The sequence below is a fragment of the Marmota monax genome, unplaced genomic scaffold (genome assembly GCF_021218885.2).
Source record: "Marmota monax isolate L192 unplaced genomic scaffold, Marmota_monax_Labrador192_F-V1.1 WCK01_AAM20220418_F8-fsc00141, whole genome shotgun sequence".
NCBI classification, from domain to species: domain Eukaryota; kingdom Metazoa; phylum Chordata; class Mammalia; order Rodentia; family Sciuridae; genus Marmota; species Marmota monax.
The window spans coordinates 1,511,048-1,534,724 of record NW_026692981.1 but is presented as its reverse complement, the minus strand read 5'-3'; the positions used below and the strand labels follow the sequence as shown (position 1 = coordinate 1,534,724).

At 49.5% G+C, this 23,677-nt stretch overlaps 1 protein-coding gene across 4 annotated transcripts in view; it reads left to right on the top strand.

Annotated features, from left to right (window-relative positions):
- The window catches only part of Carmil1 (capping protein regulator and myosin 1 linker 1), a 237,699-nt gene that overhangs the window by 104,953 nt on the left and 109,069 nt on the right, over positions 1 to 23,677 (top strand). For all 4 annotated transcript variants that reach the window (XM_058582007.1, XM_046452369.2, XM_046452370.2 and 1 more), the window contains 5 exons: positions 7,406 to 7,503; positions 7,835 to 7,905; positions 8,108 to 8,181; positions 17,182 to 17,257; positions 22,517 to 22,605. In XM_058582007.1, coding sequence (XP_058437990.1) covers positions 7,406 to 7,503; positions 7,835 to 7,905; positions 8,108 to 8,181; positions 17,182 to 17,257; positions 22,517 to 22,605 — 408 coding nt within the window. The remainder of the gene's footprint in view (positions 1 to 7,405; positions 7,504 to 7,834; positions 7,906 to 8,107; positions 8,182 to 17,181; positions 17,258 to 22,516; positions 22,606 to 23,677) is intronic.

Below are 23,677 nucleotides of genomic sequence, written 5' to 3'. Positions count from 1 at the left end.
TGAAGGGTTTGGTGGTCTTTAGCGTCCACTTGTGAGACGAAAACAGAAACCTCTTAAAAATATGTCCTCATGAGTGCGTTGTGGTCCAACACAGCGGGGCTCATCTGACATGGTCACACGCACGGGGTGTGACCTGCTCCACTCAGTCCCCAGGCTTCCTCTTTTACTCCCTCTTCCCTCTCTGCAGGTTTCCCCTCTATTTATTTCTCGTTTTTTAATGGGGTTCATAGGCAGGCGTAAAGGTGGAGCGCCCTGTGGCACGTGCCTGTGTGTACGCAGCGTGGTCTGGTGATCTCCCCCGCAGCTCCTCCCTGTCTGTCCCTCCTTCCTGCCCTCAGCCTCCTCCCCCTCTACTTTCATGGCTGGGCCCCCCCTCCTTAGTAAGCCGACTTCAGGACTGTCTCCCTGTAGCTCCAGCTGGGCCCTGTGTGAATCCACTCCTGGTTCAGCAGAAGGCCGGGGGAGCTTTATGTCAAGGCGTCCATCAGAATGTCAATCATGAGCCCAGCTCTTCTTTTACCTCAAAAACAAACAAACAACAAACAAAACCCCCAAACTAAACAATCAATCAACTGCTCTTTCATTTCTACTGAGTTTTCTGAAGCACACAGTAGGGTGTCAGTGAATTCCACCGCACACCCCCAGGCATTTAGTTAGGCCTTTAGATCAGGACCGAGCGAGCGCCTGGACCACAGGCCGTGGGGGTGTGGGGGTCCTAGAGTGGGGAATGGGCCTGGTCCAGATGAAAAGGCTGAGACACGCATCTGTCAGAAAGCAGGAAGGGCCTGGTTCTCAGGTTGTAGGAACCCTCCTGAGAGAGGCTGGGGAGCATGTGGGTGTGTGCAGGGTGGCATGTGGCGGGGGATTTCTGGGACTTCCCCCCGGGAATCTGTGCCTACAGTGTCCCAGGGGCCCACTGAGGGCTGGAGGGTGGCTCTGTGGACTGGGAGCACCCTGTCCTCTGCCCTCTGGGGCGCTGCTTGTCTGTCTGCGCGGCAGCTCTGCACTGGGCCCTCTGGGTGACTATTGGGGAGCTGACTTCTGAGGGCACTGAGTGTCCCTGGCTTCCTGGGGTTGGGGGGCAAGTCTGGCTGGAAATCAGGTGTCAGGTCCCTTGCAGGTAAGTGCTGGCTGACCTCCGTGGACTCTTGAGAGAGGTGGTGTGAAGAAGGCAAGGGTGCAGGTGACGGGCACCCCTGGGGGATGTCCAGATTTGGAGGAGAAGGGGGGGATGGGTGGCTGTTGACATGCAGGAGCCAAGTGGGAGAAGGGAGGGTGAAAACAGTGGAGGTGTCCTCCGTGTGGCTCTCCTCTCGCAGTGCAGCGTCCCAGTGAGCTCCTAGCACCCTACGACACCTTGTGTGCTCTTCCTCTTGAAGTTCTGAGGTGCTGTCACATGGTTCACAGGAGAGATGGACAGTGGGTACTGGTTATTGCGTAGAGAGGGGGCAAGATGCCTGGCTGGACCCTTCCTTCCCAGTTCCCAGTGTGCCCTGAGTCAGAGCTGACAGGGAGATACTTCCTGCGTATAAATAGCAGGCAGCATGCAAAATAAAGTTCATCCCTGTGACGTTACAGGTGGCTCAGAGCCAGTGGAGGACATGGAGCTCTATTTGGGATTCTCTGGCCTTGGAGTCCTTCATCCCACCCAATGCAGGAGCCTGTTGCGGAGTCCTTAGGTCCCCAGCCCTTGTCCCCTTCCTTGATCAGGGGCCCTGGTGCCAGGGAGGGTGGCAGGACAAGGTTTAGGGACCAGGAGAATCAGGAGGCAGAGCTAGAGTCACCCTCGGTCCTCAGGGTTGCTTTGGGAGCGCAGTAAAGCAGGACCCGACTCTGAAAACAGTGTCCAGGATCAGAATCAAACACATAAAAAATGTAAAAATAGCTGCAAAATAGAATCAGCCCTCTTTCCATCAAGAGAATGCTGGTAAGGAGAGAATGAAGAATGTCCTTTGGATGCATATTCACAGGAGTATTTTCCTCCTCAGCTCAGCTCTACAGATACATATTAAGATGTTTATTTTTTCTTCCCTCTCTCCCTTCCAAAATGACTTTTTTATCTTTGTCAAATAGGAAAAGGTTATTTCGGGACGTAGAGAAGATTTAAAGAATAAATCATGAACTGACCTGAAACCCAGCCCTGAGCAGGCCACTGGGCCATGCTTCTGGCCCAGCTGCTTGTCATTCTGTGCCCAGCGCTGGAGGCCCCCCTCAGGGACTGCGGGGCTGGGCTCGGGGTGCTTACAGCCAGGGGTGCGCATCTCCTCCCATCTCAGCTTCCTGCAGTGACTCTCCACTTCCCAGAGCTTTTATTTATTTTTTTTAAATGATCTGAAGCTTTTTAATATCAAAGAACCCTGTTTTTTTTTTTTTTTTTTTTTTTTTACATGAAGCTAATTTATTTTAAACATTAAATGAAGTCATCAGAACAGGTTTGAATTAACTCAGAAAATGTCGATCCAAGAAGCTCCTTAGGCATCATAGAGGAGTAAACCTTGGACAGGTTTGTAAAAAGCTTCTGCAAATAATAGAGGGAGGAGTGTGAATCCGGCACCCTCCAGAGGAAAGCCCTGTTCACCCAGAGGCAAGCAGATGACATTTGGCTTCTGTTTAGAGGAGGGCTTCCCCCTGTGTGAGAGGGCCCTGGAAGGTGCTGTGGTTAGCTGCGGAGGCTGGAGGCTGAGGCTGGGAGGGAGTGGGTGGCAGGTGCAGGGTCACCTGCAGGTCCTTCTGTGAGTTGAGAGTGAGCCTCAGCTGTAGAGATCTGTGAGGCAAAGCCTCAAGGTTTGGCACTAGGGAGCTCGTGAAGGATTTGGAAGCTTCGACCAAAATGACGGTTATAGTTTTGGTTTGAATTTACCTTTTGAGGCACCTGTTCTCCTAGCAGCCCGTCCTCAGAGGTGCTGGATTGCAGCCTATGTGGTGAGAAGGAGATCAGGGGTACCTCTGGCGAACTTCTCTGCTAGTTATGATTTCTAAGATTACCTGGGAGCCAGGTGCATTTCTGTGATGTCGTTTCACATTTGGTGAGATGTGGTTCGTGTCCTCCAGCTGGTAACCACGTGACTTCTTCTTCTTTTGGCATGCTTGATCATTCTTTCATGTGAGACCTCTGAAAATGGGCTGAGGTTAGAGTTGCTGAATTGGAACGACGCTTCTTTACAGCAGCAATAAAAATGACAATGCAGATCCCTTTATGAAGCCGAAAGTTGACTGAGGCATGAGAACGTGGTTATGCTGAGATGCTCGATGGGTGTGAGTGAGAGACGGCTCCTGCGTGCAGCCCCCAGCCTTCCCTCTGTGTGAAGCGCTGGGTCATCAGGGCTGTGCTCTGTGGGGACGGTCCCTTCCTGCCCAGGATGAACGCTGGCATTGAGGTTGAAGTCAGTTGCTAAGTGGGCTAAGGTAACGTGAAGAGATTCTCCAGGGCAACGGCTCATCCTGAGATTTGCATGAAGAGCTGATCCTGTTACCTAGTTTGCTGTTTTTTTGCCAGATGTGACTGTTTTCTGAGTCTTGTGTAAATTAAGTGTGTGGAATGCAAACTTTGCTGATTCAGCCCTGTGGCACCCTGTGGGACACTGATGGGCCTCTCCTGCACCCTGGGGTTTGGCTTTACCACCCATTCTTACAGCAGCAACTTCGTCTGTCTGTCTGACACTCTTCCCCGTGAGTGTGAGCCCCCGTGCACACCCACGAGCGGAGAACAGGTTGTGCAGAAGGGGTTTCCTCTCACTGGTCCCTGAGCCGTTCCCAGATGCTGAAGTTTATTCTTGGTTGCTTTTGGAGATAATGCGCGTGTTTCGCGGGACTCCTTTTACTCCTGAAATCTCAGCAAAAACGGAAGATGACAACTGTTGGAAAGCAGAGCAACTGGGAGTCCCTCAGGCAGATGACTCGGGTGGTGCCACACCGTCTGCAGAGCTGCCTCTGCCCTCCCTCTCCCTCTTCTTTCCCTTTGATCTCCCTTTACCACCCCCGCCCCCCGCCCCCCGCCCCCCTGCCTGTGATGTCCACTGTTGCTTTGGCACTGAAGCTTTGTTTTCCAAAGTTGTATATTTGATGATTCCCTATAACCCAGACTCCCACTAGCTCAGTCTGTTTTCCGTTGCTATAACAAAATATTGTAGGCTGGATGGGTACTTTATAAAGAAAAGTGGTTTATTTTTCTTGAGGTTCTGGAGGCTGAAAGTCCATTGTGGCCGCCCTCACCTGTTTGTTCTCAGGAGGGCTCGCCCTGGCTGTGTCACAACACGGCAGGGAGGGAAACAGCTTGTGCAGAAGGGGCCAAGTGTGTGGACTGGCCTTGCTTTGTAACAACCCACCCTCGTGAGAACAGATTCACTCTGTAAAACCTGCGTTAGTGCCCCCCAGGCGGTGCCCCTGTGACCCAACTGCGCAAGGCCCACCTCATAACGGTTCCACCAACTCAGCAATACTCCCGCTGGGTCTCGAGCGTCCAGCACGTGAACTCTGGGAACGTGGTCAGGCCGTACCCCAGCCATTCTCAAGCCCACTGGCTACCTGTTTAGATGGTTGCCTTGGTCTCTTCCTGCTTCTGCGGAGCTCTTCTGCCCCCCGTGTGTCCTGGTGGCAACGCACCCTTCGGGTCTCTGAAGCAAAGCTCACGTCTTGGAAGAGAAGTAAAGATAGTCAGACGAAGGTCCAGCTCAGCGTGTCCCGGCCACTCCGTCGTCGGAGCCTGGGCTGGGTCCGACAGCTCAGCTGTTGCTTTGCGTAAAATCTGGCTTCACTGTCTTATGTAGCCAGAAGGACAGCACTGAGCCCGGGTCAGCCATCCCAGTGTTCCAGGCTCTGCGATGTCCTCTCATTGGGAAGGACAGCTCCCACCTAGTGGTCAGGTGGCCCGGCCTTGGTGGAGGCCCCACCTGCCCCAGGTATTCTGACACCTTCCTAAGCGTCTTCTGTCTCACGAGCCTGGGGGTGAGCGCTGTGGCTTGACAGCGCTGTGAAGAGTGCACCTTGGGGCCCCGGCTGTGTTCCTAACCCTTGCTCTGTCCCACCTCTCCCTGTGAGGCTGGGAGCTACGGGAGGAGGGGGGTGGGAGGGACTGAGCTGCCCAGTCCCAGCAGAATCTGTGTCCAGGGGAAGAGAGGGAAAGGAAGAGCCATCCGAATATGGAATGATGAGTTTCCTGGTGAGCACTTGTCCAGGGTGCTAGGGGAGGACTTAGGAGGAGACTTGTATTTGAGCTCTTTGACGATTAGTAATTTGATCTGTGTAGACATCATCAAATAACTCAGTTCATTAAGTAGAACTCAACTGTTTTTTAAACTTTTTTTTAGTGGCAGAGGGATGCACAATATCTTTGTTTATTAATCTATTTTTTATGTGGTGCTGAGGATCGAACCAGTGCCTCCCTCATGCTAGGCAAGCGCTCTGCAACTGAGCCCCAGCCCCAGCCCCAGCACACACTGCTGTCTAACTATTCTAACAGACTCTTACAGATGAACAATGAAGCAGCAGTGTAAAGACGACTGGTGAAGAGGCATCCAGCGCCTTGTTAGGGGGTTCTTCTTCCTGCTCAGGAGGGTGTGAGCCACCCAAGAAATTAAAGTCTAGAATAAATAGTGAAGAACAAAAGATAGAGTCTGAAAAGATAGTTTTAAAGGGAGCCTGGAGCGCCTGAAAGATCCAGCCCACACAGGAACCGGAGCTGGACAATTAGAAAATGATTCCCGTGGTTTATTTAATGGGGTCCATCAAGGTCAGGGGTGAGATTTCAGGGGTGGAGTCTTGCTTCATGGTGTCTTGCAGTCAGCAGGTTGATTGGCATCTTGGCAGGTCACACCCCTTTCTGAGGCTGTGTGGCTGCAGCAGGCCACCCCATCTCTGGTGCTGTGTGGGACGTGGGGCAGAGCTTGAATAGGGCTCACCATGTGTCTGGGCAATCAGCCAGAGGAAATGTCCACTGGAAGTTCCCAGGCACCAGATTTTCCTATTCACTAGGCCGCGGTGCCAGTGTAGTCCACACACAGCCCATGATGGCTCTCGACAACTACTTACACTTTTAAATATTTAGTTTACAAAGAGAAGTTAAATAGATGAATTTAAGTTCTTATAAATTTCTGCTTCCTGGATCAAGGACCTAGGTATTAGAGCAGAAACCCTGCACATACTAGAAGAAAATATAGACCCAGCTCTCCAACATGTCAGCTTAGGAACCCAGTTTCTCAATAAGACTCCTGAAGTGCAAGAAGTAAAATCAAGCATCAGTAAATGGGATGGTGTCATACTAAAAAATAACCAAGAGCCTAATAGGGAGCCAACAGAATGGGAGATCTTTGCTACCTGCACTTCAGGGTAATTTTCAGGATATATAAAGAAAAGAACTCAGAAAACTTAAAAAAAAAATGGGCAAAGGAACTGAACAGACACTTCAGAGAAGAAGAAACATGAAGGGTCAACAAATATAGGAAAAAAATGCTGCATGTTTCTAGCATTTGAGAAACACAAATTAAAAACACACTGAGAATGGTGATTATCAACAATATAAATGATAATAAATTTTGTTGAAGACGTGGGTACTCTCTTACATTGTTGGTGGAACTGAAAATTAGTGCAACCACTCTGGAAGGTGTTATGGAGATTCCTCAAAAAACTAGGAATGGAACCGCCATATGACCCAGGTATCCCACTCCTTAGTGTATATCCCAAAGATCAAAATCGGCATAGTACAGTGACGGTGCCACATCAATGTTTATAGTAGGACAAGTCATAATAGCCAAGCTATGGAACCAACCTAGGTGCCCTTCAACAGATGAATGGACAAAGAAAATGTGGTATGTATACAAAATGGAATATTATTCAGCCTTAAAGCAAAATGACTTATGACATTTGCCATCAAATAGATGGATCTGGAGACTATCATGCTAAGTGAAATAAGCCAATTCCCAAAAGCTAAAGTTCAAATGTTTTCTCTGACTTTTAGGAGCTAACCCTCAATAAGGGGGATGGATTTGAAGGGAAGAGTAGAAGTTCAGTAGATTAGATAATGGGGGATGGAGGGAACGGATGGGGAATAGGAAAAGGAAAGACAGTGGAATGGACCTGTCATAATTTTACCATGTGCACATACGAAAACAACTCAGTGAATCCGCCATCTCTACGTCACAAGAATGAGATACATCCGTGCTTGTGTAAGTATGATACATCCCGTGCTTGTATAAGTATGTCAAATTGGATTCTGCTGTCATGTGTAACTAAAAAGAATAAGTAAAAACAAAGTAAATGTCCACTTCCTAGTGTTCAAATAATGGAGTTATATTGTCACAAATGAATTTATATCTACCTTGACTTAAAAAAGAAAAGCATATACAAAGTCAGTGTCTATATGCTATTTCAAAAAGTTGATTTTTGAAATCTGTTGTTGATAATTTTGCAGGAGAATCATGAAGAAGGTCTCCATGGAGCCATCTGAACGCCTGGCCAGTCTCCAGGCCCTGTGGGACAGCCAGACTGTGGCAGAGCAGGGCCCCTGTGGTGAGCGTGGATTTTAAAACCAGGACGTAGCTGCGGGTGGACGTCCTGGCGGGGAAGTCGGTCTATTCCTGGCTTGCTACCGTAAATGTACAATTAGCTTAAGGTGTAATCAGCACCGCCCAGACTTCAGTTTGGTGGACAGGAGTCCTGTACTTAAGCTGCATGGCGTCCCGCTGTGTGCTCACTATAGAACAGGAAGGTCTGCTGTTTCCCCCAGTGGAGAGGATAGTCAGCACCGTCAACAGCGGCCATACTTCAGCTTGTAAAATTTAACTTAAAAATCATTTTGCTGAAACCTGTCAACATTGTAACGCTTCTGTCTCACATTCAGGTGGTTTTTCTCAGATGTACGCCTGCGTGTGTGACTGGCTGGGATTTTCCTACAGGGAAGAAGTACAGTGGGTAGGTGCTTCTGCCTACGTGTGCACACACCCCTAGCTTCTTTCTCTTTTCCCACCACTCATTTTTTTTTTTTTTTTTTTTGCTTAAAATCTTCCTTCCTTGAAATACATAAAGTCTGCCTATGACATTGTCTGACTCTGAGTCTGTCCTGCTTCTTTGATGTCTCCGTGGATTAACAATGTGCCTGATTGGAATCTCATAGGATGTGGATACGATTTACCTGACACAAGACACCAGGGAGTTGAGTTTACAAGACTTCAGTCATCTGGACCACAGGTACGCCCGTTCTTTTTTCTTTTTTTCCTCTTCCTAAATTGATTTTCAGAGCTGGAGCTCTTTTTTGTCATTTAGGGACATGCATGATCCCCAGAGAGTCCTTTTTACAAGGGGAATCAAAAGAATCTGGGACTCTCTGGATTTTGCCCTTCAAGTTCTAGTTTCAAGCATGTTTGTCACCGTGTATGGTTTGTGGAGGTGCATGTATGTACCAAACTGAGCTCATGTTTAGGAAATGTGCTGCGTTTCACCACGAAAGAGGTACGATTCCTGGTTCTTATACTACCTTGTGAAAGTCAATTTGATCTACTCTGTATGTTTTACCTCCTTACCCTTTGATTTCTCGGATGAAGTTCTGTCCTAAAATCCTAACAAAGGCCTTTTAGTTCACCACTTCCACATGAATTGGAGACCTGTTGGTTGGGTATCTGTGCATGTGTTGGTGCAGATCTGTTTGCCAATATCTGACTTGGGAGATGAATAGTGAATCTGTGAAACGTGTTACAAATCATTTGGGAGACTTTCTGGTTTCCCTGTTGTTGTTTGAATATATGGAGGCCTGTGGCTCCTGGGATCCAGGTCCCAGAGAAAATCTTATTTGGTTCCCTTTTCTCTCTGGGAAGGCAGACCTGTCCAGTCGGGTTTTCTGACTAACAAAGCCTCTTTGGCTCTCCTCCAGAATGCCTGTCCAGGTGCCTCGTCCTGGCCCTCCCATCTCTTCAGTCCTCGGTATCTGCTGCTTGCTTAGGTGGACACGGGCAGTCCTGATGTGGGGATCCCCTGCACACTGAATCTTTTCTCTGTTTGGAATTGAGGATGTTTGGGAGCCCAGCTGTACCTCTTCTGTCATTTGGACAACTGCAATGTCCCAGGGAATCGATTTTGGTCGTGTTTCTTAGCACCACTCTCTTGACTAGGAGAATATCATTGGAGATCAGTTTTCCATCTACCTATCAGGAAATGCCGAGTTGCAGAGGGCTCCCTGGCACGTCCTGCCCCTGAGGTGGGGGTGGAAGGTGTGGACTTTGTGGGCTCACCTCCTCTGTGCACAGCCTGCTCTGTGGAGGACCGAGCAGCAGACTTGGCCTGTTGGCGGCGTGTGCTCAGGCCTCCAGCCTCTGGGTCTCAAGGTTGGATTCGCTTCCTTTCTTGGAACAGGCAATTTTCTCCTGCTTAGGACTGTTCTCCTCCTCTTCATAGGAGGGAAACTTCTTACTCAAATTTAGGCCAGATGTTTCCTATGGAGCTCATAAAAAAGCGAACCGAGAAAGAAAAAGGGAAAATGTTCTACTCTGAAAGCATTTCCCATTAAAACAAGAGTTGCCTGGGGAATAGATGGGAATGGAAGCCTCCAGCATCAGGTATTGATTCTTTGAGTGGGTCTCACCCATATGCATGTGGTTTTGTAGCACTGTGCATTGGTCCTTTAGAAAAACTGGTTCACTGCGTTGTGTGTACCATTCAAAGGGGAGAAAAGCAGTGTTTGTTAAATATCACCACTAACTCTGGAAAAAGTGTAAGTGGCAAATATATTATTTACCTAAATTCTAGACTTTGCTTTAAGATGCAGCTTCCCTGTTGGGAGAGGCGATAGCACTCTCTGGTGACTGACTTGGAGTGAGCAGTTTGCATCTTACATTTTAGAGCGAACCTCTGGGTGGGTCTTGGGGTCCCCCAGGACTCCATGGACTGCACAGGGGGTCACCTGGCCCACAGGAGGGGCAGGTGCTGCAGGTAGCCTGCGGGGCTTGCCCTCGATTTGCGTGTTGTTCCCTGAGGATTTCCTGTGCCCAGGTGGTGCCAGGCGGTGTCAGGTGGTGCCCACGTCAGTGCTGTGCTTTCTGCTCATCCTCCGTGATTAATCCAGTCACTTGTCAGCAAAGGGAAACTGTGTAAAGACTGAACTGAACGTAATCACCAGAGGTATTACGTGGTATCTAAAATCAGGAAGCTCTAGTTCCCCACAGGTGTATTTTCTGACTCTGAAGCCAGAGAATTTTCCATTTTCTGTAAACACTGAATTAACAGAAAAGACCAAAATTATCTACTTTTCTTGCTTGAAGAGTTAGAAGGACTTTTCTGTCACTGAAATTCTAGATTGAGTTTTGGAAAACATCCTTTTCTTTTTCTTTTTTTTTTTGTTTATTAGAGCATTCTAGTTATAAGTGATAGGTTCATCGTCACGAAGTCATGCATGCGTGGAATTTGATTTCCTTCATCTCAGCCCCCTGTGCCCCCTTTTCCCTTCTCAAGCATCCAGATGTGAGGGTGACAGTGGTCATAACAGACTCATCCTGTTCGTCTTTAGGAAAGTAACATAATTTGGAACTAGGAAAAGTGTCCACTCAGTTCTTTTTTCTAAGGTTCAAAATTCTGTGTAAGTGTGTTCTTTTGATTTTCTGGTTTAGGTGTCAGTGGGCCAACAAGAGGCGTAGATGGGAAAAGGCTTAGCGACACATTTCTCATGATGGCTCCAAGGTCTGTGAGCTGCAGGGTTTAAAGTGTCATTATGCTGTCGTTGGAGTGACAGGGAGTGATGAGGGCAGAGGTCATGGCCAGAGCTTACAGCTTTCAGCGCTTTGATTGCTCTTGTTCCAGGAAGGTTCTAAGAGGCGCTAATCCCATGGCGCTCCGAGGTCCCAGCGACATGCATCACTGGGCTGAACTTGGCTTCCGAGAGCCCTGGGTGCAGACTCAGGCCTTTGTGTTGTGCTGTTGCTTCCGCATCACGGTGACACTCTTTTTAAAAATGTTTTCTTAGTTGTAGGTGGAAATAACTTTATTTTTTTAATGTGGTGCCGAGTGTCAGACCCAGTGCCTCACATGTGCCAGGCACTGAGCCACAACCTCAGCCCCAAGGTGACATGCTTGAGCAAGATACCTCTAGGAAGGAGCTCCAAGGCTGGGTGACATCTGGCTTGTCCTCAGGGCACTGGTGGAATTCTTTTCTAGTCTGGGCTCCATTTCTTTGTTCTTGCTCTTGTTTAAGAAGGAAGAGATGGTGTTTGGGGTGTGAGCCAGGTGTAAATAGCACTGGCTTCTGGCCATTTCCCAGTTTCCCTGTGTCTGTGTGACACTGGCTGCCAGTCTGGGTGAGGTGAACCCGGTGGGGCACAAGATGACACTCTGGGGCATGTGGAGCCAACACTAGAGCTTGTCTTGGGGCGGGTGTTTTTTCTTACTGGTCCTTGTGAGAGTGTTTCTCTGGGCCTAACAGTACGGGACACACGTGTCTCCCGGGTGAACACACGGGCGAACACACGGGCGTGCTGGAAGTGCTGTGCAGTTAGGAGCGAGTGGTCCCAGCCTCCAGAGGCCTCTCCTCTTGACCTCCAAGATTGTCCATGGGCTGCTGCAGGCAGTCACCTCCTTCACAGGGTCCGCATGGTTGGTCCCGCTCTGGAGTTATCAATACTCAGGACGCACCTCTGCACGAACACCGTGCCAGGAGGCAGAGCCAAGTTGAAACACTGCTAACTTTGGAAAGCTTTCCGACTCCGGTTTTCAATCTAGATATCGCTCTCACCGGACACGGGAGACTATGCTCTGAAAGACTTACCGGATGTACGTGCCTGCCAGGCAGTACCGCCATCAGCAGCCTTTCCCCGAGAGTGCGGTGCCCTGGTGTGTGTGCAAGAAGCGCAGCGGGGATCCGCTCCTGCCGGAACGGCTCCTTCGACCCTTCCAGTGTTTGTGGGGTTTGTTAGGGGTCTTCCCTCCTTGGGATGTGGGATGCTGAAAGCCGTCCTGCTCTGTGGACGGTGCTGCCTGTGTGTGTTACCCAGATTGTGGACTGCTGCCGGGTAGGCCTCCTTCAAACCTGCCCATGTCCTTTCACACTTTCCTGGTGTCTGACACACTCTTCAAAATCACTGTCCTCTTAAAATTCTAGCGAGATGGCAGGCAGGGGTAAGGGAGCGAGGGAGATTTGGCTTGAGACTAATCACTGGACGGTGAAGTTCCTCTGAGCTCCCGCACACCTGCAGATGAGGTCAGAACTGCTGGTTCAGCAGCGTGTCCAGAACCGAGAGTGTCCCAGGCTGGTGAGAGGGCTGGAGCCTGAATCTCCTGCCAGCTTCCTTGATTTTTTGCATTTTAACTTTTTAAATAGGCCCCATATATTAGTCGTTTATTTTTTAATGAAAAAAAAAATGCTTTAAGAGCCAAGGTCTTGCTGTGTGGCTCGGGTCAACCTGAACTCCTGGACTTCATAGTCCTTTCTCAGCCTTCCAGGTAGCTGGGACGATAGGCAAGTGCCACCACACCTGGCTTACTCGTCTATTTTTGATATTTAAAATAATAGAGTACAATTGTTATTTGAGATGTTGCTTCAGGCTTCAGAATACATGTTAGTATTGGCTTTGAAATCAGCAAACAAACGGATGGTTAAATGTGACGAGAGGGGTTTCCAAGTCTTTGATCTGAAAACCTGCAGGTAAAACCGTCCTGGGTTCCTGTAGAGGAGGTGAAGATTTTGATGCTAAGGAAAGCAGCTCAGTGGGCAGGTGGTGGTGACAAAATGTGCCGCAGGAGGCTAGTGTGTCTCCCGGGCTGGGTCCGACTCCTGGCCCTGTCTGCACACCCCTGTGACATGCAGATGACCGCAGCTCTGATCCCTGGGAGCCTTCCTTGCTCCCCAGTGTTCACAGCTCCTCCTGGGGTCCTTGTGAAGACGATGTGGACCTCAGAGCACTTTGTGGTGGTTCATAAAAGTGTTTGGAGGAATTCCAGCTATTTTCCATATCCCAAAAGGCTTGCCCTCTTTTAAAACAAACAACTATATAAAATAATGAATTCTCTTACTTTAAAGAAAAAGAATTTAAGTTACTGACTTCTTGCATTAGAGAAAATTGGCTTTCCAGGGACAGGTTTCTGGTCCTTCTTAGGATGCTCTCATCTTGTTGGTTTTGTGGCGACTTGTCTCTGGAGAGAGGTAAGAGAAGCACTCGGTTTTTAGAGTTTTAAGGGAGGATCAGCTTATTCAGATGTGTCAAGGAATGAGGAATCCAGTGTTAGAAAGGAATGATTCCCAGGGTTTGTTAGAAACCCAAAGAGACTGGATTAAACAAAAACAGTGTAATACATTTTTATCCAGAAAAAAGGTGAGACAGAGGAGTTTAATGGCCTCGTGTCTCTGTAGTGTTAAGAAGTGATGACCCAGTGGCTCCTGAGGCGGAGGCAGGAGCATCTCAAGTTCAAAGCCAGCCTCAGCAACTTATCAGAGTCCCTAAGCAACTCAGCAAGACCTGTCTGTAAATAAAATTAAAGGGCTAGAGATGTGGCTCAGTGATTGAGTGCCCCTAAGTTCAATCCCCAGGACCAAAGAAAAAAGAAAAAAAAGGATGATATCATGGAGCTCGAGAAGACTTTTTTCTCAGAATCTCGAAACACCTTTCTCCCTTGAAGGAGGTGGCAGTGACTCGAGGGACCAGCAGGGAATGCTGTGGGGCAAGGTGGCCAGGACTTGCGGGAGGGTTCCCTGAGGTGGTGACTTGTTACCAGCCCCAATCTTCAGATCCGAGGCTGCCCCAGCAGAGGGCTGTCACAGTGGGACTCGTGGGAGACGGCAGTTATCTCTTTCCTCTACGGGAAGTCGGTGTCAGTGAGTGTCCCGCGTATGGAGGAGGGGGATGGCAGCAGGACCCCTGGAGAGGATGGGGAGGGGAGAGGTCCTGGCGGACACAGCCGCTCCAGGTCATCCACATCGGGGTCCTCCTTGGCAGGCCCCCTGAACTATTTGTGCCAGATTCCCTGTGTGCTCTCTCTGTCACGGTGCAGGGAGGCCACGGGGAGTGCATCTTGGGAGAGGGGAGGCTGCTGCTGTCTGGCATGCTGGATGTCTTCTGCTTCAGTGGCCACGTCCGGCCCTTTCTGGTTCCCGGATGCCATGCATCCTGAGCAGGCCAAGGGTCCCACGCCTGGTCTCCAGGCTGGCTCGGCCTGACCCGGGCCTGGTGTTCAGAGTCCTGAGTCCTCGGTGCAGCCTGGGCTTTTACAAGGTGTCTGCTGAAGGACTCCCGCCCTCTCATTCCCTCACACTCCAGCTAGGTAGACGGCGTTCAGCACCCGAGGTCCTACGTGGCGGTGTGTGTCGCTTGTGGTTCTGGCTTGAATTCTAATGTGGGGGCATTCCGCCGTCCGTCTGTCCTGTTGCTGATGTGACATTTCGCTCAGCTGTTGTCTGCATGAACGATGCTGCTAGGCCCTTCCCTGAGATGCCTCATTAGAGAAACAGGACGCCAGTCACCCTAAATCCAACCAGATGTCCCCGCTCAGGTGAAGACGTCGGCTGGGGCCTCTCCTGTGACAGTGGTCATGGTGACCCCAGTGTTTCTCTGTAGCTTCACCATGGAAATCCGCGTTCTGATTGGTTTGATCGGCTCTGTGGATCTCGCTGGGAGGACCCCTCTCCTGCCTGGCCTCTGTCCCAGCCCCTGGGCTGGTCTCCAGCCTTGGGCTTCTCCCAGGTCTGGTGCACCTGGCCTGCGTGGCACAGGTGGTCGCTGCTCTCTGGTGCATCCCAGCCACAGGGCAGAAATTCTGCCGACGAGGTTCCGTGGCGCTTCCTTGGTGTCTCTGAAACCCTCACTTCTAGGTGTTTAGCGCTCTGCTGTCTGTTGCTAGGATAAACCTGCCAAACTTCATGGCCCCCCAACAAGAACCCCAAGGCCACATCCCCGCATCTGGTGGGGAGCGCTGGCTGTCCCCTGGGAGGCGGGTCTGCTGGCCTTCCTCACAGCTGGGCATCCTGTTCCACTGTGAGCTCCATGGCAGGAGCTGACATGGCCTTCGTACCCTCAACTGGAAGTCCCTCAGTGTCACCGCAGGACACAGCTGCTCTAGTGTCTGGCCATTCTGAACCCAGCCTTGATAATGGGAGCCCTCGAGCCTTTGCATAGCGTGGACCGTCATTACTCTCATGTAAACCCAGCAGTGGCCTTCTGGGTCCCATGGCATGCAGGCACTGGACTGGGGGACACCGTGACAGTGTCGCGTGCCGATGTGCCACTGTCTCGTTATCTGCTGTGTGTGAGAGCGTCCGCTGCTCTTGTCCTTGGCAGCCTTTGCTTTTGCCAGGTTTTTGCTCGTTTTGGTTTTAGCCCTTCAGTAAGTGTGTGAAGTGGTATCTTGTTGTTATTTCCATTTACCTTTTGGAACTGGGGATTGGACCCAGAAGCCCTTTAACTACTGAGCCGTATCTCTAGCCCTTTTTATTTTAAATTTTGTGACAGGGTCTCTCTAAGTCGCTGAGGCTGGCCTTCAGTTTCCAATCCTCTTGCCTTAGCCTCCCGAGTCTTGGTGATGGCAGGCGTGAGCGGCTGCGCTTGTCTCATTTTGGGTTTGAATCATGTTTTCCTAGTGGCTACTATTTCTGGTTGTCTTCTCATGGGCTTCTTTGCTATACATTTATATTATTTGACAAAGTGTCTGCTTAGAGCTTTCGCCCATTTTTAAAAACTCAGCATTGAGTTTGGGGAATTTTGCTTTCTGTATCCTGAGTCGATTCTTCTGTCAGCAATGTTGTTCGCGATGTCCTTTCTCAGCACGTGGATTGGCTTTTCCTCCTCTTAACAGCATCTTCTGCACAACTAGCTTTTGGTTTTGATAGTCTCACTTATTGATTTTGTTTTTCACTTAAGGACGATGCTTTTGGTGTCAGCTCTGACCTTGGACGGGGTCATGCCTTGCTCTGGGTCCTGCTTCTTTGCAGGCCTGGAGTCTGTGCCTCGGGTCACTGTCTCTCCTCGGGGCTCAGGAGACGTGCCAGGGCTGCTCATCCTCTTGCTGCCTTTCTTCTCCCACCTGTGCGTGCTCATTTCCTGTCTCTGGAACGTGTCCCGTGACCTGTACACACGTGGCACTTTCGCATCTGGGTTGAGGTCCTCCTCCTGTCTCTTTGACCTCGTCTCCCGTGTGTCTCTTTATCTGTGAAACCTCAGCGGGGCACCTCCTCAGGGAGTTTTGCGGTGACAGCGGGAAGGACCTGGCAGCCATGTTGCAGAAAACATCACTTTCCAGGGCTCCTCCCACTTTCCGCCTTCTTTTCTGTCAGCGAGAACCTGAGTGTCTGCTACGTGGCATGCGCTGAGGATGAAGTGTGTGGCCGCACTGAAGCCACAGAACCAGAGCAGACCCTTGGTTTTCAAAGCATCCAGAGTCTGAGGTGCTAGGAGACGGTGCTTAAGGGACGCATTGAATGGGAGATGGAATGAGCTGAATGCTGGGTGACCACATGTCCCCGCTCAGGTGAAGACATTGGCTGGGGCCTCTCCTTGAAGACGTGACCCCCATGCAGTTGTGACAGTGTCACGGTGACCCCAGTGGCATGCCGTCCTCGTGCTGAGCCCAGCAGTGATGGACGTCTGCGGCTGCCACCCTGCACGGTGTGTCGATGAGCGGGCACTGTCAGGTTCCATCTGGATTGTGAGGGAGGCACGTGCCGTGGGGACTGTGGCTGGGGAAGTGTAGCCTCCCTCCTGGTGGAGAGCTTCAGACGGGGTCATGCCTGGACCGCACGGAGGAGGTCCCCACCAAGAGCTGAGAAGACTCCCAGGTGGTTGCAGATGGTCACTCTGCGCTGGGAAGCCCCTGCTGCCAGGAGGGGCTGGTCCTCGCCTGTGCTGCCAGCTCCTCCTCCCAGAGAATATGGGACGTACATGAGGGCGAGAGAGTTTATGAAGGAGCAGGCTAAAGAAATAAGACAGTGCAGAATTAGACCTATGACTCCTTTCAGAAGGAGGACGCCCTCCAGATAAATGCTGCCCACCTCATTTCCTTTAGTAGGACTCGGTCGGTCCCTGGAGGGGGCTGACTTCAGCTTTGGGAGTTCTGCATGCATCATGATGAAGATGCCATGGAGAATTGGATTGTTGTACAGTGGCCAAAACTGTGTGGGCTGGATGTTGCGTTTGCGGGTACCAGTGGGTGCTGTGGGCTCTCGCACGGGCCGGCCGGGCTGGTCTGTGAGGGTCCTTCACGCACTGCCTGCCTTCCTTCCAGGGACCTCATCCCCATCGTTGCTGCCCTGGAGTACAATCAGTGGTTCACCAAGCTGTCTTCGAAGGATCTAAGACTGGTGAGTGACTGAACATGTGGGGATGTTGCTTGACTTTGCTGAGTTTCAAAAACCTCATAGTTGTGGGGCTGGGGTTGTGGCTCAGCGGTAGAGTCCTTGCCTAGGACAAGCAAGGCACTGGGTTTGATCCTCAGCTCCACATAAAATAAATAAATAAAGGTATTGTGTCCAACTACAACTAAAAAAAAATTTTAAAAAAATTTAGTAATTGTGTAAAAAAAATTTTTTTCTCTCATGTTGGTAAACTGCATACATTTTATTTCTTGAGCAGATATTTTCCTGTAAGGGGTTTGCATACCATTTTGTAAAATGTGTAATGGAGATGCTTCAGAGAAGTCCTTCCTCATGAACAGAAAGACACACTTAGTGTAGCATTCAGTACGTACTCATTCAGTTGGAAAAAAACGTTGACGTTACATCAGCACAGCTGCAAACAGTGAATTCGCTGCTCCTTTCCTGTGTTTCCTCTATATAAAGTTGCCCTTAAAAAGAATTTCAGGAGGCCGGGTGCAGTGGCGCAGGCCTGTGATCCCAGTGGCTCGGGAGGCTGAGGAGGATCGTCAGTTCAAAGCCAGCCTCAGCAAAAGTGAGATGTAAGCAACTCAGGGAGACCCTGTCTCTAAATAAAATACGAAACAGGGCTGGGGATGAGGCTCGGTGGTTGAGTGCCCCTGGGTTCAATCCCTGGTACTCCCCCCACCAAACAAACAAACAACAAAAGGATTTCAGGAACTGTGAAGAGGTAGGGTTGGTCTGGTTAGTTATGCTAGTCAGTATTCATCTTTATATGCCTTTTCTGGCAAATTTACATGTAAGCAGAATGAAATTGGAGTGAAATCTTGTTAGTTTTCACAAGAGATGGGGAGAGAAAGATTTGTCTGTTTTCCTGTGGGAAGGGATGCTTGGTTGGGGATCGTGCACGTTCAGCATGGTTTATGGACAGATACCAGGCAGCTTCCTGATGCCTCAGTTTACAATGAGAAATGATTTAGATATTGTTTTATTGTAGGCTCTCATTTCAACTCCTCCAGCTTTCAGAGGCCATAGAATCTGGAGGTTTAAGATTTTCATAATGAAAAGATAGGTTTTGAATTGAAACGTGGATCTACAGAAGACGGGGGTGGAGATTGGCTACTAGGGGGCCACTTCATTCCCTGAATTTACCAGGATTGGGGCAGGTGTGAGTCTTTAAGCTGAACTCCTTTGGGGCCTTAGGACAAAAGTGTGGCCTGGCATCAGAATCGGAGTCTCAGTTAACTCTTCCCCAGCCTGTGTGACCTGCTTTCCAATGACTGCGAGTGGGCTCCAGCTCAAGTCTTGCTCCTCTGTACCCTGTGATTCTCAAGTGCACGGCTCGTGGTTGCTACTTGGTAAAAATTGGGTTAATGGATATAGAATAAGTTCAGTGAATCAATGGGTGAGTGAATATAGCCACTAAACTAATTTGCGGGTTGTGGAGATGAGTCAGTGATGGGTGGAGAACTTGTACCCAGTCTGGGTCACAGGCATTTCATAGCTGTGGTTCTTATTGTCACACCTGTACCAGCAAAGAGGCTGAGAAAGGAGCTCGGGTGGGGTAGGGACTGTGGGAATTGTTTCCTCTGGGCTGCTCTAGTGGCTGAGCCCAGAGGATGGAGCTGAGAGCCAGGAGCAGGGCCAGGGATCCCTCAGGGAACAGCAGGTAGCCCCCAGGAGAAACCTGGGAAGAAGCCTCTTATTTGCTGCCTGCTGGGTGGGGCCGTTCCCAGGACTGAACCAGCGGACCTCACAGGAGGGAAAGAGGCGCGTTGGTGGAGTGAGGTCAGCCCAAGGGTTGCGGGATCAAAGGGAACAGGAGCTCTCTAAAGTCAGTTGCTCATGACCCTAAGAGTTCTAAAGAGACCGTGCTGTCCTCCTGCTTACGGAAACCGTCCCATTTCAGTGGAACAGGAGCGTGTCCAGGCCCTTGGCACCCCCGCCTTCCAGCTGCCCGAGTGTGTAGCGCGCCAGGTCCTTTAGGTGCTGGTGAAGCAAAGCGAGCAGTGCTGTGTGCTTCCTGGGATCCTGGGATGGAGGAAGCCACGCGGCAGGATGGGAGGCGGCCGGTACCACTCTCCACGGAACTGAGATTTAATCAGAGACCAATGCATGCACATATTTTCAACGTTTGATATTTTAAAATGAAAAGTGATCTTTATGGATATCGCTGTTCAAGTCTTGAAAAGAAAATTCCTTATGTTTCTCACCCAAAAATAAAAGGAAGGGATGCTTTGTTCTCCAGTGGTATTGTGGTGGGCAATCTCAGAGCACATTTTAACGTGGAGTTTATTTGAAGGAAAGGATTACACAAAGAAGTACGTTGGTTTTTGGATTTTTTAAAACTTGAAATGCAGAGAAAAAAATAAGTGGTTTTCTCTCAAGTTACATGGAGTACCTGGATCATTAAGGTTTAATACAAGGGTTTCTGTGCTAAGGTACTTCCTGTAAAATATGACTTACATGCTCAGTGCTGATTTTATGAAGCAAATTAGCAGCCACTAATCCTGATCTGAATAGAGGATTTAAAAGAATCCAAATGTGCGATGAGGGTTGTATTCCTGTCCAACATTCTTGATTTGTTAAAAGAGTGGTGAATTACTGTCTGCCTCAACTTTCTCAGTTCGGTAACTCAGGCAGGTCCTTGCATCGTTTTGAAAGTCTTTAAAGATGATATGACTGTAGCAGGTAATGCACGTGGTTCCTTTCAGCCCTAAAGTTCCATATTTATTATTTTGTACTAGTTCATTTATGGCCTTACCTTGATCCTAGTTTTTTGGTCTATGCATTAGATTTTTAATTAAATGCAAGCTCTTAGCCACTGAATTTATTTATTTTTTTAATAGTTTTTTTCTGAGCCAGGGCTGAGCATGCAGGAGACGTTTGAGAGAACTGTGGCCATTGTCATGTTCTGCTCGGTGCCAGGTGTGTGTGCACGGCTGTAAAACGTTTCCTCTCTATTCCTCATTGTAGATGCTTTTCATGGAGTGATGCTCAGTAAAAGTGAGCCGGATTAGTGTAGTCAAGGATGACTTGTCACAACCCTCCTGTACTGGTATCTTAAGGAGAAGTTGGACATACTTTCCTGCACTCTCTGTAATGAACTTGTGTTACTGTATTTATAACCAATGTGTAAATCTTGAAAGCCTGGCTTTGGTGAATTATCCTTCCTGATGCTCTGTGAGGTAGCTCAGAAGAGGCAGCGTTTCGAGTAGGAGGATCCCTGATAACGCATGGCCCGGGCAACCCCTTTGTGCCTGGACAGCACACATAACCAGCTGCCTCAGGTGTGCCTCGTGAGTCAGTCTAGCTGGTCAGGGCCACCGTCAGAAAGCACCACTGTTAGCATAATGCACACTGCGGGCATCAGGTTGCCTGGAATCAAATTTTCTCTTCATCTGTCCATCAGGACACATGAGAAGCCTGGGAATGGTGGAGAGAGGAACTGTGGACTGAGTGGAAGTGTGAGAGCATAGATGCCGGGGACTTGGGGTCTCCAGGTGAGGCTTGACTGGAAACGTGTGGCACAGGCCCTGTCAGACTCCGTTCCAGAGTGGTCAGTCCAGCTGGGTATTCGTGATCTGATAAGCCAGAGGACTGTTAATATTTTATGTGATATTTTAAGGCAAGAAAGTGCTTTGATTATTGTGTTCCCCGGGCTCACACAACGTGCTTTCTCTTATTAATGCACAAAGTATTTAAATAGACCCTAGGTGGTAATGAGCTTTTAAAATAACTCTTAGTATCTGAAAAAATAACTTTTCTATATTTAAACAATGAAGGTCACGTGCTACCTTTAGTTTTGGAATAAGGCAGAATATATATAAATAAATATAAAACATACATAAAAATTGAAAAGAAAGAATCAGGTACCATTCTCTCCCTCTGATATGCTTTTCCAGGGTTCATAGCTCATTTTAATAGTAATCTTTCTTTGGGGCAGAATGGACCCCTGGGCTCTTAACCACCGAGTCACATCCCCAATCCTTTTTTATATTTCACTTAGAGGCAGGGTCTCACTGAGTTTCTGAGGCTGCCGGGAGTGCTTGGGGGCCTGCTCAGCCTGCGGAGCACCAGGGCTGGACTTAGTTGCGATCTTGTTCATTCTCTTTTTGCATTTTCTTCTAACGTCACATCCTAACCACTGCTCTTTCCACAGCTTTGATTATCATATAGATACAAGATGTCTTGAAAACGCATGGAACACAGGCGACGGTTTAACTCTTTCCCTCATTGGGCTCTTCCCCCCTCCCCAGTTACAGTATGGTGGCAGCGTCACGATACCAGCCACCACGTGCTTATCAAGCTCCCGGTTAAATGTGTGACACCTTTCCACTTAGCTTTCTTACCTACAAAAAGGGATTGGTATTCCTTAGCCAACAGTTCATCATGAAATGCTCCTGAAGGCTCAGCGCAGGGCCTGTCCCCTGGAGAGCTGCAGAGGACACACTCATGTCACCGTCCCCTCATTAGCCATGGTCTTCAGCTCTCCGCTCTGCACTTCAGCTTCTTAGGGAAGCCCTTTGGGTGTTCCCAAGCTTGGATGACATGGGCCTAAGGGTTCTTGTACCACTACCAAGATGGCCTCTTTATTATTTTACCTTAGTTGTGTATTTTCTTTGTCTTAGCCTGTTGGGACTGCCTGTAACAAAACACCATAGACTGGGTAGCTTATAAACAAGAGAAGCTTACTGTTCATAGTTTCAGAGGCTGGGGAGTCTGTAATTAAGGCAGCGGAAGATTCAGAGTCTCCTGGGGCCTGCGTTGCGGCTGGTGGTGGCCCCTCCAGCCGTGTCTTCACATGGTGGGAGGGGCAGGCAGCTCCCTGGGTGCTCTTTTCTCAGGGCAGTGATCCTGTGCATGAGGGCTGCACCCTCATGACTAGTCACCTCCCAAAGCCCCACTGGCTACCACATGTTGATTGAGTTTCAGTAGAAGTGGGGGCTGTGGACACGCCAGGAACATGCGTTCAACACAGGAGTGGGGGCTGTCGACATGCCAGGAACATGCGTTCGACACAATGAAGGTCACGTGTCGTTGCTCACCCTTGTCACGGGTGCACTCTATCCTTTACGTCACTGTGTCCCACCGTCCCAGTTGTGACACTGTGAGTGGTAGGTGCACTTTCAGGAGCTGTTGAGTGACTGGGTTCATGGGTGAGTGTTTCATTCGCTCTAGACTTTGCATGACAGTGAGGTGGCTTTCTTTGACTCACGGGATGGTCAACGAACGTTTCCGTTACAGTCTGCTGACGTCTGCGAACAGATCTTAAGGGTGGTGAGTCGGTCCAGTCGGCTGGAAGAACTGGTGTTGGAAAACGCTGGACTTCGAACGTGAGTATTTTTCTGAAGGCGTGAACGCGTGGCCTTAAGACTCGGTGGCGTTCACTCTTTTAATCATCGCGTAGATCTTAAAACTCCGGCCTACGCATATGTTCAGTTCTCCCTGCTGGCAAAAACAAAAAAGCAGTCCCATGCTGCCCTCTCTGTCACGAGGGCCAGGACGTGGTGAGGCTGTGCGGGGGAGGGTTGCCTGGTGTTTGTGGGGAGCCAAGGCTGGTGGTCAGCAGCGTGGACCTTGACCGAGAACCTTGTCCTTGGCAGTCCCCTGGCTCTCTGCAACTCAGGCGCTTTGCTCTGGGAAAGGGTGACAGAGGTACCTTCCTTGCAGAATGGCAGAGGCCAGGGTGGGTGAGGGGACACGCACAGAGCACAGGACAGGGCCTGCCCTGTGGTGGGGGCCGCTGCCACTCCTAGGATCATGGTCGCTGGCAGTGGTGACGTGGCTCCGTGTCTCCTGAGGCTTTCCTGCTCTGCTTGGCTGGTTCAGTCACTTTTGTCCCCTCCTGTTGACCCTTACGTGGCCTTCACCTAGTGGTGGGGGGTCACACCAGGCCTCGGGTTCAGAGCATGGACTGTGAGGGCGAAGATGCCCTGTAGCCTGTGACAAGCGTTGGGTTTTGTCATCCAAGTTACATCAGCCTGAATGCAACGTGGAGAGTGGTTTGTGTTTTGTACAATATAGAGCTAGCGGTTGTAGCCTTTAGCTCAGTAGTCAGAGTGACCGGTTTTATATTCATGAGTGTTGCAGCAGATGAGAACTGAGTGGCCGCTGGAATTTTGATGAAAAGCAGGTTGAATCCAGGATTTTTTACAAAAAAATTTATAAAAGATCAAGTAGTGCCGTTAATATCATAAAGCAATGTGTCTTTAAAAGGGCAGTTGTGTGTGTTCTATTTGCTTTTGAGTGATGTTTTGGTAACTGGATGTGAGCCGTATTCTGGCTGTGCTTTCTCTAATGAGTCATTAGTGGGGTTAACACATATGTGAGGTGCAGATTGATGGCATAAAGGGGGTTTCTATTGTTTAGACTTCACTATTTTCATTCTTAAATATTTCATATGAA